This window comes from Capricornis sumatraensis, chromosome 13 (assembly GCF_032405125.1).
Source record: "Capricornis sumatraensis isolate serow.1 chromosome 13, serow.2, whole genome shotgun sequence".
NCBI classification, from domain to species: domain Eukaryota; kingdom Metazoa; phylum Chordata; class Mammalia; order Artiodactyla; family Bovidae; genus Capricornis; species Capricornis sumatraensis.
Genome location: NC_091081.1, coordinates 48,168,720 through 48,186,536, shown reverse-complemented (window position 1 = coordinate 48,186,536; position 17,817 = coordinate 48,168,720). Strand labels below are relative to the sequence as shown.

The 17,817-nt window shown below is 43.7% G+C and overlaps 1 protein-coding gene across 4 annotated transcripts in view; it reads left to right on the top strand.

Moving 5' to 3' along the window:
• The window catches only part of ANKRD6 (ankyrin repeat domain 6), a 58,385-nt gene extending 45,974 nt beyond the window's left edge, over nt 1-12,411 (top strand). For 2 of the 4 annotated variants that reach the window (XM_068985222.1, XM_068985220.1), the window contains 6 exons: nt 1,003-1,137; nt 1,441-1,626; nt 2,574-2,726; nt 9,184-9,297; nt 10,170-10,281; nt 11,801-12,411. In XM_068985222.1, the coding sequence (XP_068841323.1) occupies nt 1,003-1,137; nt 1,441-1,626; nt 2,574-2,726; nt 9,184-9,297; nt 10,170-10,281; nt 11,801-12,378 (1,278 nt within the window). In that variant the 3' untranslated portion in view covers nt 12,379-12,411. Of the gene's footprint in view, nt 1-1,002; nt 1,138-1,440; nt 1,627-2,573; nt 2,727-9,183; nt 9,298-10,169; nt 10,297-11,800 lie in introns of all 4 variants that reach the window. The other 2 variants (XM_068985221.1, XM_068985219.1) reach the window with 1 other exon arrangement.
• The last annotated feature ends 5,406 nt before the right edge of the window (nt 12,412-17,817 follow it).

Here is a 17,817-nt window from a genome sequence, read left to right as displayed (position 1 = left end):
CCTTGTTAGACATGCAAATTTGGGGGCCTCACCCCAGACCCACTGGATAAGAAACTCTGAGGTGGGGCCCAGCAATCTGTGGTTGAGCAAGCTCTCCAGGTGATTTCAATCTGGACTAAAATTGGAGGACCACTGGCATAGCTTGCTGTCTCTGTTTCCTCTTAGGGAATAAACCAAGGCAGTGCTAGCCCACATGGCTCCTTGTGCAAATTAGGAAAAGATGCCTCCTGGACAGATCAGCCCAGCCTAGGGCACTTACGGTGAAAAGAGCCAGAGTTGGACTTCAGCTCCCTCTGCCTCACTCATGCCCTCAGCTTTGTGCCTTTGTGCAGTGAACAGCTTGCACAACTGTACTTGGCAGCTCTGGAATAAACCATGCCTTTCAGCTCCCCCAGAGGGAAGACGACTAGGATTTAGAGACAATTTGGGGGACATAAAATTTTATACCAAGTACTTGTTTTTCTGTCCATTTGAGAATCTTATCAATTTCCAGGGTTAAGGCATTGTAACTTTCATTACATTCCTGTGTATGAATTATACATGTTAACTTGTAATCGTTCTCAAAAGGACCAGAAATGGTGATTTTTTTTTTCCCCTTCATTTCAAAGGGTTCTCATTCTCCTCTATGAATTGTGAGGGTCCAAGTTCTAAGAATGAGTGAGGTTGTCTTTTTGTTGAAATGTAAAAGATAAAAAAAACCTGTAATGCTGAAGTGTTTCATGTGTGCTAGCTTCCTGGAGTTCTAAAACACAGAATGAGACCCAAGATGATATCTAGTTTGGCACCTAATAAATAAAAAGACAAATATTCAACTCCCCAGGAAAAGCACAGGTGTTCAGTTAGAATCACAAGCAGTGCTCCCAGTGTCTGAAATTTGTCATTTTTTAATGATTCCCAGGGGTCCTTTAAGTGGATGGAGTCTGGGAAATGTTATGCCATGATGGAATAAGGCTGAGGGGTCCAGTAGAGGAGGTGTCTGGGTCTTTTCTCCCCCCTCTGTAGGGAAGTGTCTCGGCAGGAGACACCCATAGCAGTGAACAGGCTGCACCCAGGAAAGAAGAGACCAGAGAAGATGTCCTGTCTGCCTCCCCGGAGCCCAGAGCAAAGGACAGCAGACAGAGAAAGTCAAGACCCAAGGTCAGGAGGCACGTGAGAGCCGCCGAGAGGGCTGGGAGGTGGGCTGGCGGAGGGCCCTGGAATAGCATCATGCCCAGCAGTTAAAAAGCCACTTCACTTGGCTTGCTTGCTGCTTTGGAGCCAGAGCACAGAAATTGGCCCTGGCCAGCTGCAGACACAAGGTTAGCGTGTGACAGCTCTCTTGGCACGTGGTCCCTAGAGTAGAACGCTGCCAGAGAGTGGTGGGCCGGGTGAGAGCCGCCGGCTGGTGTTAGGCTCGCAGATGTCGCGTGCTCACGGCGGCGGTCTCCTCCTCTCCCACAGGTGTCAGCGTTTTCTGACCCCACCCCTCCAGCAGACCAGCAGCCCGGACAGCAGAAGAACGTGCATGCTCACAATCACCCGAAAAAGAGGCCCAGGCATCGCTGCTCGCCCCCGCCCCCTCCGCATGAGTTCAGAGCATACCAGCTCTACACACTGTACCGGGGCAAGGACGGCAAAGTGATGCAGGTACCTGCTGGGCCCTGTCAGGACAGGACCAAGGGCTGTAAGCAAAGAGTCTGTGTAACCCTGTTGCTGGAGGCTAATATCCTCTGTAGGCAGTGACTGCAGAAGGCAGGAGCTTTGATAATAAGCCAGCTGGCCCTCCCCACCTAAATAGTACAGTACCCTCCTGCTGCTTAGGCCTGGTGAGCCAAGGGATGTTACAAGGCTTTCTGCACCCACCTTGTTCAGTTGCTAAGTCATGTCTGACTCTGTGACCTGATGACTGCAGCACACCAGGCCTCCCTGTCCCTGACTGACTCTGGGAGCTTGCCCAAGTTCATGTCCATTGAATCGGTGATGCCATCCAACCATCTCATCCTCTGTTACACTCTTCTCCGTTGCCTTCAATCTTTCCCAGCATCAGGATCTTTTCTAATGAATCGACTCTTTGCATCAGGTGGCCAAAGTATTGGAGGTTCAGCTTCAGCGTCGGTCCTTCCAATGAGTATTCAGGGTTCATTTCCTTTAGGATTGACTGGTTTGATCTCCTTACAATCCAAGGGACTCTCAAGAGTTTTCTCCAGCACCATCCTTAGGTGACCAGATAATCTTGAGACCAGAGAAAGGATAAAAGCAGCTTGAAGGAGTTCCTTGGCAGTCTGGTGGGTAGGACTTGTTGCTTTCACTGCCAGGGGCCTGGGTTTGATCCCTTATCTGGGAACTAAGATCTTGCAAGCTGCATGGAGTGCACACACACACAAAAAGCCAACTGAGGACTGAGACTGTATGTTACCCTCTCTGAATCTTCTTAGCATTTACCAGCCCTATCGGCTTGGCTTGTTAGATAGTCCAGAGCTACCACAGGGGTGAGTCTCCTCCATCACATGTGTCCCCCAGGTGTACTGGCCAACACAGGATGGGTACCAAGGAATAAATGAGTTGAATTGATTCCTTTCTGGCTTTCCTCTTAGGCGCCAATAAATGGCTGTCGGTGTGAACCCCTGATCAGTAAGCTGGAGAATCAGCTGGAAGCAACTGTGGAGGAGATCAAAGCAGAGCTCGTGTCAGTTCAGGATAAGATGAACGTGAAGCTGGGGCACATGGAGAATAAGACCCAGCACCAAGTAAGTGGTCGCCATTCTCCTCATGATGCAGTGTTCTGGCAGAAATGAAATTCGAGACCTCAGCACGCCTTTCTGTCCTGCAAACTCTACCCTGAGCATGCCGGGCAGGCTGTCAGAGAAGAGGCCTGTGATTTCTTTAAAGCCATTGTGATTTCTTTCTTTAAAAAAAAAAAAAAATATTATTGGAGTATAGTTGCTTTACAATATTGTGTTGGTTTTTGCTGTAGAGCAAAGTGACTCAGCCATATATATACATATATCCCCTCTGTTTTGGATTTCCCTCTCATTTAGGTCACCACAGAGTAGAGTTCCCTGTGCTACACTCATTAGTTATCTGTTTTATACGTAGCAGTGTAGGTAGGCAGGCTTAGTTGCTCAGTTGTGTCCAATTCTTGTGACCCCATGGATTGTAGCACACTAGGCTCCTCTGTCCACGGCACTCTCTAGCAAGAATACTGGAGTGGGTTGCCATTTCCTTCTCCATACATAGTAGTGTATATATATGTAAATGCCCATCTCAATTCATCCCACCTCCTCTTCCTCCCTTGGTATCCGTATGTTTGTTCTCTGTGTCTCTATGCGTGCCCTGCAAATAGGTTCATCTGTACTGTTTTTCTAGATTCCATATATATGCAGTAAAATAGAGAATATTTTTCTTTTTCTGACTCATTTTGCATGACCGTCTCTAGGTCCATCCACATCTCTGCAAATGGCACAATTTCATGCTTTTTCATGGCTGAGTAATATTTCATTGTTTATGTGCACCGCATCTTCTTTATCCATTCCTCTGCTGATGGACATTCAGGTTGCTTTAATGTCCTGGCTGTTGTAAACAGTGGTGCAGTGAACATATCTGGGTGTTCTGGGGTGCTCATATCTTTTGGAATTATGGTTTTCTCCAGGTATATGCCCAGGAGTGGGATTGCTGGGTCATATGGGAGATCTCCTGGCAATTTTTCAAGATTGCCAGGAGAAATTTCAATAACCTCAGATATGCAGATGACACCACCGTTATAGCAGAAAGTGAAGAAGAACTAAAAAGCCTCTTAATGAAAGTGAAAGAGGGGAGTGAAAAAGTTGGGTTAAAACTCAACATACAGAAAACTAAGATCATGGCATCTGGTCCCATCACTTCATGGGAAATAGATAGAGAAACGGTGGAAACAGTGACAGACTTTATTTTGGGGGGCTCCAAATCACTGCCGATGGTGACTTTAGCCATGAAATTAAAAGACGCTTGTTCCTTGGGAGAAAAGTTATGACCAACGTAGCATATTAAGAAGCACTTTGCCAACAAAGGTCTGTCTAGTCAAAGCTATGGTTTTTCTATTAGTCATGTATGAATGTGAGAGTTGGACTATAAAGAAAGCTGGGCACCAAAGAATTGATGCTTTTGAATTGTGGTGTTGGAGAAGACTCTTGAGAGTCCCTTGGACAGCAAGGAGATCCAACCAGTCCATCCTAAAGGAAATCAGTCCTGAATATTCACTGAAAGGGCTGATGCTGAAACTGAAACTCCAATACTTTGGCCACCTGATGCAAAGAACTGACTCATTAGGAAAGACCCTGATGCTGGGAAAGATTGAAAGCGGGAGGAAAAGGGGATGACAGAGGATGGGATGGTTGGATGGCATCACTGACTCCATAGACGTGAGTTTGAGTAAGCTCCATGAGTTGGCAATGGAAAGGGAAGCCTGGCATGCTGCTGTCCAGGGGGTTGCAAAGAGTCAGACATGACGGGGTGACTGACCTGATGATAGGTCTAGTTTTAGTTTTGTAAGGAACCTCTATGCTGTTCTCCATGGTGGATACTTCAGTTCACATTCCCATCAGCAGTGTAGGAGGACTCCCTTTTCTCCACACCCTCTCCAGTGTTTATTGTTTGTAGACTTTTGATGTTGGCCATTCTGACTGATGTGAAGTGATACCTCATTGTAGTTTTGATTTGCATTTCTCTAATTTTTACTCGTGTTGACCATCGTGTGCCTCCTGGCCACCTGTGTGTCTTCTTTGCAGAAATGTCTGTTTAGGTCTTCTGCCCATTGTGATCACTTTATGTGATTTCTTGGAAGCCATTGACTTAAAAATTTTTAAGAGCATGTTTAAATTGCTTTCTATTATAAAATAATATATACCATTATGGAGCATTTTTAAAACATATGAAAACTAGGAAAGGAAAATAAATCACCTGTGAACCTACGATGATGAAAAAGCACTATTAATATTTGGGTTTATTTCTTCCAGTCCTTTTATGTCTGTGTGCTTTGACTCCCCTTTCCCATTGTACACCAAGGTAATATAATCATGTTTATCATTTCTTATTTTTCCAACTTTATTTTGAAAGTGGTCGTACGTACAGAAAAGTTGAAATGATGGCTTATTGAATCTTTGTGCACCCTCCACCTAGGTTCAGCCAGTGGTTCCTGTGTCGCCACGTTTGCGTTGTGTCTCTCGCACACACTTCTGGTTCTTCTGCTTAACCGTTTGCTGACCCATTACCTTTAAGTACTCCAGAATACATGGACTAAGAATGAGGATCTCGTCCTTCCTTACACAATACCATCTGCACATCTGAGAAAAGTAGCACTAATTGTGTAATATGCAGTCCACATTCAGATTTTCTCAGTTCTCCTAAAATATGTGTGTTTTATGGCTGGTTTTTGTTTTTAATCCCAACCTAGGATCCGGTGAATACTTTGGCTTGTATACTGTATGTTAGGTCTCTGTCGTCTCTTTTCATCTAAAACAGCCCCTGATTTCTTCTCGTGGCTCTTGTTTTTTCCCATAATAACTTTTTAACAGAGTCCACGCCATTTGTTTAATAGAACGTTTTATAGTCTGGATTTGTCTGACAGTTTCTTCATGGTTATTTTTAATTGTGTTCCTCTATCCCTGTATGTCTGTGAAGTGAAAGTTAGGTCTAGAGCAGTAATCCTCGAAGTGTTGTCCCCAGACCAGCAGCATCAGCATCATCTGGGGACTTGATGGGGAAAATATGCAAATTCTTGGGCCTCCTCCCAAATCTCCTGAATTTAACTGTAAATAAAACTCCAGGGGCAGAGTCTTAGCGACCTGTATTTTAACAGAATCTCCAGGTGATACTGGTAAAAACAAGTTTGAGAACCATTAGTCTAGATGCTTATTTAGGTTCAGGTTAAATATTTTTGGCAAGAATATTTCATAGTTAATTGTGAAAGCTTCAAATTACATCACATCAGAAGAGACATGTCAGGATGTCTCATTATTACTGACGCTAAGTTTGATTGCTTGGCTAAGCTGGTGACCACTGTCTCTCTCCACTGTAAAGGTATGTTTTCCCTTTGTAATTAATAGATATGTGATGGATATAGGTTTTTAAATATAAAAAAGCTTTTAAAAGCTTACAAAGTAACACATGTTCATTGGGGAAAACACCTCACATGCAGAACTATTACTGTGGTGACCCTGCCCAGAAATCCTCCCATTGCTATGTATTTTTGTGTAGGTTTTTTTCTTTTATAGATATAACCTTACTAATTTTTTACTTTTAAACAAAAAATGGAACTGTACTGTGCTTTTTTTGCAGTTTACTTTTTAAGTTGGTAAAAAGAGCTAGAGTGTGTTTTTTAATGGTGGTAGACCTGTAAAGTTATAGTGTGCTTTTTAATAGTGATGTTCAATTTCTATGCAAGGAAATATAATTTTACATCCTGCTTTTTTCACTTAATTTTAATTTTTTCAATATAATTTTATTTATTTTTGCTGGGCCTTCGTGGCCGCTCGGGGTTTTCTCCAGTTGCAGCGAGCAGGGGCTTCTCTCTAGCTCAGCGCTCAGGCTTCTCATTGTCACACCGTCTCTTGTGGAGCACGGACTCTAGGGCGTTGGCTCAATAGTTACAGCTTGCAGGCCTAGTTGCTCCACAGCTTTTGCAATCCTCCTGGACCAGGGATCAAACCTGTGTCTCTTGCATTGGCAGGAGACTGAGCCACGAGGGAAGCCGTTTCGCTTAATTTTGTTTCTTGAGCACTTTCTCACATCCTTGGCTTCATAATATTCCAGCATATCAATACCACTTAATTTATTTAACCATACCTTTTGTTAGACACTAAAGTTGCTTATAATTTTTCACTCTACTAAATAAATGCTGTGAACATTTATGTACAGAAACTTGATTGCTTCTGAGGTTATATGCTTAGAATTAGGATAATGGGATCCAAAGTTATGAATATGTTTAAGGCTCTTGATAAGTGTTGGCAAGCTACTTAATTGAAAGGTTGTACCAATTTATATCCTACAAGCAGGATCTGAGTTTCTGTTTCAAATCTTTGCTATCATTGAATTTTTTTTTTAAGTTTTTGCCAAATTAAGGACATTTGACTGTAATTTGTATGTCCCTGTCTGTTGGTGCAACAGTATTTTTAAGGTTTGTGGGTTATTTGCATTTCATAAAAAGCCCATTTAAAAAATATCTGGGCCATAATAGATTAAACTGTTTTGTAAATAAAACTTCACTTTAGCTACCCCAAGCACAGAAGGGAATGCGTTAGGTGAATGTTGAGATGTCTCATGGACCTGTTTGGTGCAAAGAAGGTGACAGACTGGGGTGTAGAACCTTAGTCCTAATTCTGGGTCTCAGGGGACTGACTCTAGTGCAGCATGGGTCAGGAGCACGTGCCTGGACCATCAACTATGCCCCAGGAAGACAGCTGTGTGTCAGCCTGGGTACTGTCCAGTCTAGGCAGGGGGTGGGAGGTGGGATAGCAGGCTGGTTCTAGGAAACAGGAGGAGAGCGGGTCCCAGGAGGCTGTGAGGGATGAGGAGCCCAAGCAGAAGGAGCGCACCGCATCTCCAGAGCTGCTGCTGCTCTTTTATTTACAAACATCTGAGCGTGGAACGTCAGTATGTCCCCAACAGGAGAGGCGCCTGCTGCCAAGCCCTCCGTGTCTGGCTCCCACTCACAGTGGCTCCAGTCTCTTCTGTGGACCTTGTCGTGCAGTGGGAGTTTGTCTTGCTGGGTGTTAGAGCCCCACGGGCAGGGTCCTGCTTAGGGATTGGAAGAGCAGAGAAGGGCACATGATTGCAAGGTGACAGTCACTGCTCCTTCTGAGAGAGTCAGTTCCTAGGCAGGTTGATAAGTCTGAGGTCCCCGAGAAGGAGAAAGGGGCCTGGGGTTCTCGAGGAGGAGATAGGGGTCTGGAATTCTCAAAGAGGAGGAGAAGACAAATCTTTTTTTCCCTCTACATTCCTTAGTCTTAGTCACATAAAACGTTGTTTTTCTTTAAGCCTGGAACTGATGATTACACAACTCAGTTTAAACTCTGTACCAGGGATTATATAACAACAATGTATCCTGCTTGTGGACAGTTTGCTCCTTCCTGAAAACCTTCTGACTAATCCTGATATTTTAGAATGTATATTATGGGAATGGGTCTGGTAAGATCTTTTCTATTGTTAAATTCTAATCCTGTTATCCTAAAATGTAAATTGTGGGAGTGTGTCTGGTAAAATTTCCACAAACTTGAGATATTCTTTTGATTTATTGTAAATAACTCCCTTGCTAACACTAGCAAGGGGGCCATTCTCTGTTCTCCTTCTGATGTCTATGTCAGAAGCTTTCTCTGATTCTTTTCATACTTTAATAAAACTCTGCTACACGAAAGCTCTTGAGTGATCAAGCCTGGTCCCTGGTCCTGGAGCTAAATCTTCAGAAATCACGAATCTGACATTGTTCACCATAAGCTGTCACTCCCTGAAGTGATTGCTTTGAGCTCTGCCCACTCCCTTCCTCACAGGTGCTGTGACTACTTTCAGTGAAGGATCTGTTCACTGGGAATGCTGGAGGAAAGCACTGACTATTCAGCTGCTTTCATTTCTTCTCAGGCAGCCATTAACTTTTAAAAAGGGGAAGGGGGGTTAAAAAAACACTTTTAAAAGGCGAGTTGGACCTAGGGGAGTGGGGTGGGAAGGGAGGTGGGAGGGGACATGGGTAAACCTTTGGCTGATCCATGTTGATGTTTGGTAGAAACCAACACAATATTGTAAAGCAATTATCCTTCAATTAAAAATAAATAAATTTAAAAAAATTTTTTAGAAAGAGGAATTGGGGTAGCTCCATACTCCTTGAAACAGTTTTTCCTTGTAATAATCTTGGAAATAATTTTCAAAGGCCCACACAAATTTTCTTTTACCGACAAGGAATATATTGGCTCAAATTGTATATTTACTGTGTATTTATAGTCTCTGGACCCACTCAGGATTTTAAATGAGAAAAAGAAAACAGCATTGGCTTACACAGAAACATACTCAGGAATTCTGAAAACTTAAAGAGTTCCATGAGGGCCACACGGAAAGAATAGGGTGAGGAGTGGGATGTGCTTGCCTTCTGTCTGGCCCCTTACTTGTCCCAGGAGTGAAGATGTCAGGGCCCATCCTTAGATCATCTCAGTCACAACGTCCCCTTTGCCCGTTGAATCCTAGATGCGGGTTCTGGACAAGCTGATGGTGGAGCGGCTCTCAGCAGAGAGGACGGAGTGCCTGAACCGCCTGCAGCAGCACTCAGACTCGGAGAAGCACGAGGGAGAGAAGCGGCAGGTGAAAACCAGCATCTGTCTGTCCTGTCCACACTTCTCCCCGAGGCAAGGGACTCAGCCCTATCACCGAAAATCCCCAGATCCTCTAGAAGTGTTTACATGACAGAGCGTGTCATTTTTATAACCTGAAGGTAGGAAAGAGCCTGGAGTTCGATTCCTGTTTGTGGCTGAATATGCTGGTAGGAGGCGGAGGCGGGGCAGTTTATAGAAGGTGCTGGGGAAAAGGCGGGCTCCGCCCAGGGTCAGTGCTGTGTACTGCGCTTCTGCTGGGCTGTGACTCTGTTGTTGCACAAAACTTGGCTCCTGCCCTCAGAATGTGTGGACACCCAGGACAGCAGACACGAAGTGAGTTCCTGTGAGTGTGAGAGTCCGTGCCCCTAAGCAGCCAGACATGCTTTAGGTGTCTGTGTGTGCTGTGTCCTCGGTCATGTCTGACTCTGCGACCCCATGGACTAGCCCGCCAAACTCCTCTGTCCATGGGATTTTCCAGGCAAGAATCCTGGAGCGGGTTGCCTTTTCCTCCTCCAGGGGACCTTCCCAACCCAGGGATGGAGGCTGAGTCTCTTGTGTTTCCTACATTGGCAGGCATATTCTTTACCACTACACCACTTGGGTGTTTGCTTTTATGATGCCTCTAAATCACTTAATGAAGATAATACTTAGCTATCGGCTTGGGTGCTAGGTGAATCCCAGGCTTTGGGGGGCCTACAGAGAAGGCTGTGTGGCCTGTGGGAGGCAGGTAGCCCACAACTTTGGGACTTCTCCAGATAATAGCATATCATAATTGAAAAGTCCATTCTTGAGGCTTTAGTTCATAAGCTGTGTATTAAAGTCTCCTGATGATTTGTGGACTAACTTGTGGGATTTTTTTAGATGTCCTTGGTGGATGAATTAAAAACCTGGTGCATGTTAAAGATTCAGAATCTGGAGCTGAAGCTTTCTGGAGATTCTAGGGCCTCCAGGACTAAATCCACACCGTCCACTTGCGAGTCCTCCACAGGTAACCAGCATGCAGAGAGAGCCCCTCCGTCCAAAGATGACGAAACCCCCAGGTTGAGTTCTCTTCTTACATCTGAAGACAGCCTGTATGATAGGGCTGATTGAAACTCCAGATTGTAGCATGAACTCTGTAGGGGCCAGGACCATGCTGTTGCTATTTAATAATAAAGTACTCTTATTTAAGTGTTCAAAAATTTGTTGAATGAAGGAATAAAAGAATCGCTGATCAGTGATGGCAGTGCAACACTGATAGTGTGAGAGTGGACACCCAAAGATTAGGGTGAGGAGGGGACCTGTCTGTTTGGCAGGGCACTCGCCCTTGCACCTCTTTCCCTTTCTTGTCCTTGATCAGCCTTCCACCTTTGGCCAGCTCTGCGTGGGTGCTAAGTTGCTTTGGTTGTGTTTGACTCTTTGACCCTGTGAACTGTAGCCTGCCAGGCTTCTCTGTCCAGGGGATTCTCCAGGCAAGAATATTGGAGTGGGTTGCCGTGCCTTCCTCCAGGGGATCCTCCCGACCCATGTTGAACCCACATCTCTTTACATCTCCTGTACAGCCTCGTTAAACCACAGATCATGTATCAAAGCTGCTCCGGGTGCTAGATAAGAGATGCTTTTAGCAGAGCACCGTTATGTTAGCTCAGGGGTTATACTCAGTGATGATTATTTGAGGACATGCACAGCCTTAGTAATTAGACCTTCATGGGGGATTTTGATGTGTTGTGTATTTCGTATTACCATGGACCATTTCTGTATCTTTGTGCCTTAATGGTGGGGAAAACCCTGGGCAAGTTTTTCATGCTGGGACTAGTTACAGAACTTGTCATAGAGCTCTGGGTAGGGGGATTAGGACCACCTCTCCAAATTGGGTCAAGGAACTTGTAACTGGGGCTCTGGTGTGGAAAAGGCCCAGAAATTAGAGCATGGGGGTGCTTACTCTCATCAGTAAGTGCCCAGCTCTGCTTTAGGACATACAGTGAGATGTATTGTCCTGAACTATCAGGAAGTGGTACCCAGAGCCCTCTCATGTAGACTGGTGTTGTTGTTTAGTCACTTAGTTGTGTCCGACTCTGTGACCCCGTGGACTCTAGCCCACCAGGCTCCTCTGTCCACGGGATTTCCCAGACGAGAATACTGGAGTGGGTTGCCTTTTCCTTCTTCAGGGGATCTTCCTGACCCAAGATCGAACTGGTGTCTCCTGCGTCAGCAGGCAGATTCTTTACCACTCAGCCACTTGGGAAGTCTTGTAGATTGAGACAGACTGAAGGAAAGGCCAGCAACATTTTGGCTTAGATGCCATGAGTGGGTCTAACACAGTACCCCTGAAAGCCCTGACAAGCCAGCATCATAACCCAGGGAGAAGCGGAAGGAAAGGATGGGGGAAGCTGCACAGGCAGGTGGTGACGGAGAGGTTGGTGGCTTACAGGATTCCCAAGACTCTCAGTGCCAGCCCAAGTGACTGTATGAACACAGATTCACTCTGACTTTTGTTTTTCTTCCAAAACCAGGTGTGGATCAGTCAGTGGTGACTGCAGGCCCAGTAGCAGCCTCGGACAGTTCCCCCCAGGTGGTCAGGCCCAAGGAAAAGGCCCTCAGCTCCACCGCCACCCACAGACTCCAGCAGCAGGAGCTGTCTTCCTCGGACTGTATGGGCTCCCGACTGAGGAACGTCAAGGTCCAGACAGCCTCGCTCCCCTTGAAAGAGGCAGCCAGATGCGATCCACAGGCTGGGCCTTGTGTTGACAGAGGCACCCAGACCAAAAAGTCTGGGAAAAGTGGGCAGACGAGGCACCGAGGCCAGCAGCCAGCAGTCAGCACTGCCGGTGGGCAGCCACCGCCTCCAGCAGCAGGCGGCGAGCAGACCGCCCCTCACGTTCGCGACACCTCCCAAGCACTGGAGCTCACCCAGTATTTCTTTGAGGCTGTTTCCACCCAGATGGAAAAGTGGTATGAAAGGAAAATTGAAGAAGCACGAAGCCAAGCCAGTCAGAAAGCCCAGCAAGACAAGGCCACACTGGAGGAACACATTAAAAGTTTAGAGGAGGAACTTGCTAAACTAAGGACTAAGGTACAGAAGGAAAACTAGGGCCCATAGTGAAAGACAGGGGAGCCTGGTGCACTGCCGTCCACGGAGTTGCGAAGAGTGGGACACGATCGAGTGACTGAACAAATTAAAAAACAAATGGCCTGAGAAAGGATCCTTGAGGATTTCCTGTCCTGCAGCTGCAGAAGAGCGATGTCCAAGGTGTCGGTTATTGTGCACATAGCAGAACTTGCCTTTAAAAGAAAACAAAACACTAATTTCTAAAATGTGTCAGACACACGTTTCCTACGCCCTGAAGTTATGAAGACTTCAACAATTAGACTGAAACCAGGGGAAGCGTGCTTGGTTTCAGGTTTCATTATAGACTTAAAACCTCAGCCCAAGTTCATCTGAAGTTCAAAAGCTCAAATTAAAGAGCCATGCTAAGAAACTAAAGGATGTATTAGCCTAAACCCTAATATTCCCAATATGAAATAATGTAAATGAAAAGCAAGAAAAAATATTCATCCCTATGAACTGGATTCAAGCAGTCATTCATAGCAACACAGCTGCTGTGCCTGGACAGAGTGTCTTTCTGAAGAGCTGTAATACACACGCTGAGGAATGTCAAGATCCAGACAGCCTCGCTCCCTCAAGTTCATACTTCTCAAGATGCTGACATTTTAACCAGGGGAAAACTCATCAAACAAATTTTGAGGAGAAGGATTTTCATGTCACAAGATCCAGTATATCTTAAAATGTTTTGGAAAGTTAGAGTGTATTTAAATAACGAGTTAATTGGCATAATAGCACTGAAAATGTGTGTTAATAGTGAACTCAGAAAGGTTCAGATCATTCGATCATGGTGTTTGTATCTTTCAGCCAAAATATAGAAATACTACAATCAATCATAGTGATTTTCAAGTGGATTAATGGAAAAAACATTCCCATAACAGTTACCTGAAATTTTTATAATCTAGTTCCCAGCCAAATTATCTTAGAGCACCTTCCTGAATTTGAGCTTATTGGTCTACATTTTATAAAGACAGTATTTCATTTTGAATTGAGTTCTGTCATTGAGGAACTTCAAAAGCTTCCCACTGCTTTGTAGTGACTATGTCAAGGTAAATAATTCAATAAATTGACTTAGATTCTCCAGCATCATGGAGCCCTAGATTTTTACTCTGTGGGGTGTACAAAGTTGAAAAGTAACAGTATATTGAAACTTTTGAATTATCTTTCAAGCTTCTTGTCCTTTGGAATGTGGCATTGTATTCATCTCCTCAAAATTCCATATATGCATAGAAACTTCAATTCTATTTCTATAAACACAGGAACCAAGTACTGTTGTCTGTAATTTTGAATAAAGTTTTGCTCATTGAGCCAAAGAGAAAAATGTGACTTCTTGACACCCAGAGAAACAAAGTACGCATTTAGTCCCTGCGTGTTTTGCCCTCAGGCTCAATTGTTTGGGGTTTGTTCTTTCAAATACAGTCAATGGATCTAGGCGTTCCTAATAAATGTAGATGTCTGTCATCACTCTGAAACCCGGACAAGGAATTAATTTGGTGTTCTTTCAAGTTTATCATTAGGTCTGTGAGCTCGTCTTGTTCCTCTGCTACTTGGTGGGGAGATGACTCCTCCCCAGACTCATTAGACTGTGAACTGTAGGGGCGCTCTGCTCTCTTCGTTTCCCTGTTTGTTCCCAGTGCAGCATCGCAGGATTGTAGGGCTGCATGGTACCTTGAGTTTTCTAAATCTGTTCGCAACGAGGTATCACTAAACCTCTTCAGAATCCTTCCTCAGTATACATCAGTCTATTGAGAGCTGCCTGACACTGAAATCCTGAGATGATCAGTAAGTCGTGTTCCAAGGAGGTTATTCTCACCTATTAAGAGATCTGTTACCTTGTGGGGTATCCCTGTTGAGAAATGCTGAAACCATTTTAATGCTTCGGTGGTATTTTGATTATATAACTCCTGTCCATCAGAAGCAAGCAGCTTACTGTGAACTGGAAAATTCCACCAGAGTCAGGGAAGAGACTAGGGAGAAACATGGAAGGTCAAGTGCACCTACTATGGCAGATCACGTGGGTCTTATTTCCCATAGAAGGGAAAACCAGCGGAGGCCAGGAAACCGAACAGGGTCAGCTGGCTTCTAACTCAGAGATCACAGCGTCTCGAGACAAATGCAGGAGTGTTTTCAGCGACTGTGTCTGTTCTGTTTTTGTACCTTAGCATTGTCAAAAACTCAACTGAGGCTCCCACGTGTATTTTTTTTTTCCCTTGTGCTGTTGGCTAAAGTGAACAAATGCCACAATAGTGCTTTTCCTAAGAAGCAGAACTATTAACAACTTACAACCAGTCAGGTAGGTTGTGTTTTAAACTGAGGCTGGAATTTTCAATAGCTGTGGGAAAAATGATGTAAAATACAGAAAAGATGTACAATATTGCAGTATTTTTTTTTTAATTGTTAGGGCATTATTGCATTGAGTAGTAAATATCTGTGATAAATTAAATATTCTAATTTTACTTTAGACTTTGGGAGCCCAAAATGAAGGGGTTTCATGTTTATACCTTCTTTTCAGTCAAGAGTTGATTCAGTCAAAAGTTGAAGCTTGAGAGGTATGTTATTCTATTTAATATTTTTATCACCTTGAACTTATCTCTCTTCCAAGCATTAAATATGGTTTTCAACATTATGGAAAATATCCCATATTTAAAGAATGAAAGTGAGAATACTTTGTTCAGCCTACATTTTCATTTGTGTGATTGACCAAATTTTATGGTTCCTGAAGGAGTGCTTTCACCTAGCCACACTTCGCCTTGTTTTTAAAAGAATGTAACTTAGACTAAATACACTTGCTTTTAAAGGAGAGATCAGGTGTACTGCATGAAAACATAAAAAAATTTTTAAGCCTGCTGTAACATGAAAAGATTTTTTAGTGCAAGCTTAAACAAAATGCTTTCTTTAAACTGTTGACCTTTTGGAAAATACTGAACAAATGAGAAGGGGACAAAACCTCATCGTGTGCAGGCTAAGATAATGTATTTTTTTTAACAAACTGTTTCTAAAAGCTAAATGTATTTCCTATGATATAAAAGCCAATCAATTAACTAAGACTTAAAGGACAAATCAGTTTAAAAAAAAAAAAAACCTAATGGCCTTTTAGAATATGTTTTACCAATGAGCAATTTATGAAGAATATTTTTTCAGCCATCATTTTATTTAAGGAAAAATATTATTTTCGTCTACCACTTAGCCAAATGTGACTAAATGTGAACACACTGACTTAAATCCATGAGACACACAGAAGCAAGACACTGTTCAGCAAAACACTTTTTTTAACAAACAAAATGGACTGGGTAAAAGTGATTTACTTTCCTCAGCAAACAGTAGTAAACTTCATTTAATCCTTAAGGTATTTCTCAAACATCTGATTGAAGGCAGGAAACAGCCTGAGGTGGTTCCCAGTTTGGCACGAAATGACAGCTTGCCTTTGATCCTGTTCAGGCCTTACTCGACATAATCCTTTTTTTTTTTTTTTCAGTGTAGATGTAAGCTGCTTCCTTTCGGTTGTTTTACTTGAATTTTCCTTACTTTTCTATAAAAGATAATTGAGTTATTTAAGTTTGGCTCTCCGCCGCTCAGCTTCTTGAGTGGAGGAGAGGCATGATTGCAGTAATACAAATTCCAGGAAATAGGATGTCTTGCCTTCCTCGAATGCTGGTAAGTCATCTGTCCCTGCAGACACATCTGCAGCAAGGCCTGTGCCATGCAGTTCAGTCTTTGATAGCACACTCAAATGGGGGAAATAACACAGGAGCAGTCAGAAATATTGGAGAAGGCGATGGCACCCCACTCCAGTACTCTTGCTTGGAAAATCCCATGGATGGAGGAGCCTGGTAGGCTGCAGTCCATGGGGTCGGTCGTGAAGAGTTGTACACGACCGAGCGACTTCCCTTTCACTTTTCACTTTCATGCATTGGAGAAGGAAATGGCAACCCACTCCAGTGTTCTTGCCTGGAGAGTCCCAGGGACGGGGGAGCCTGGTGGGCTGCAGTCTGTGGGGTCGCACAGAGTCGGACACGACTGAAGTGACTTAGCAGCAGCAGCAGTCAGAAATATAAATAATAGCCGTAGCCTCTTTTCATGTGCTAGAAAGCTTTTGTATTTAAAGAACTTCTAATATAAAAAGACTGATTTATTGTAGTGGTGGTGGTGGTTTAGTCACTAAGTCGTGTCCGACTCTCGCAAACCCATGGACTGTAGCACACCAGGCTCCTCTGTTCATGGGATTTTCCAGGCAAGAATACTGGAGTGGATTGCCATTTCTTTCTCCACGGGATCTTTCCAACCCAGGACACGAACCCAGGTCTCCTGCATTGTAGGCAGATTCTTTACCGACTGAGCTATGAGGGAACGTTCAGACCTTAAACTTTGGGAACAAAACATTCAAACAATAGTATAGTATTGCTGACTCAATGGGCAGTTACTTGAGCAAACTCCAGGAAACAATGGACAGAGGAGCCTGATGTGATGCAGTCCATGGAGCTGAAAGAGTCAGACATGACTTAGTGACTGAACAACAACTAGTTTACAGGGAACACCCAGAAAGTTCATTTGGCTAATCCAAAATAGTGATCAAGATGATGAATTAAATGTTTCACCAGTGGTTCTCTTTTGGCCAGTTTCTTAGTTCATGACCAAGGTTCAATGTGTGAGAAGAAATTGCTAAATAAATCTTCCTTTAGGCTAAACAACAGACTTGACTTATAATTCAGGGGAGATAAAGCTGTAAGTGAACACATAAAATCAAACTGTTCATTAGAGATGAAGGGAAAGGCTTATCCCTGAGAATGATTTTAGTTTTGGAAAGATGCAAATTCAACTTTTCGTGTGTTTTATCCAATTAAAACCAAGTTAGGTTTTCTTGGGGAGTCTGTGGTATTTTGGTTCTTGCAAATACAAACCACAAATGCTCTAACATCTTCCACATCCACCACTGCTAGGATGAACATCAAAGTCACTGACTGCCACATGTCATAAAGGATGGTTTTTAGCTTCAAGATTTTAGATTAACTAGAGACCACCTGTATTTTCATATGTATGTCAATCATGCCACACAGAGAAAAGGGTAAATATTTCTAAGTCTGTTCTTTGTTCAGGAACTGTTCACAGCTGCTTTTCCTTTTGTTCATCAGATGGCTAGCCTAAAGTACATCTAGATAAAAACTGGCTCATGCAAGCATTTAAAATGTCCACATTCCCCTGTGGAAGAGTATTCAGAATTATTTTGTCTTGTGGCCTCTGAAGCTGTGGGAGGCAAAGGTGGGCCTTGGGATGCAGGTTACTGATACACCACCACAGGTTTACACAGCTTTATCATCCTTCAAAAGTTCTTCTTTCAGGTGGTGCTCAGATCCTTGGATTAACTTTTTAGATTTGTTCTGTAGATGAACTGCCAATCCCAGCCTCTTCAGTGAGCTTTCACTTTCACTG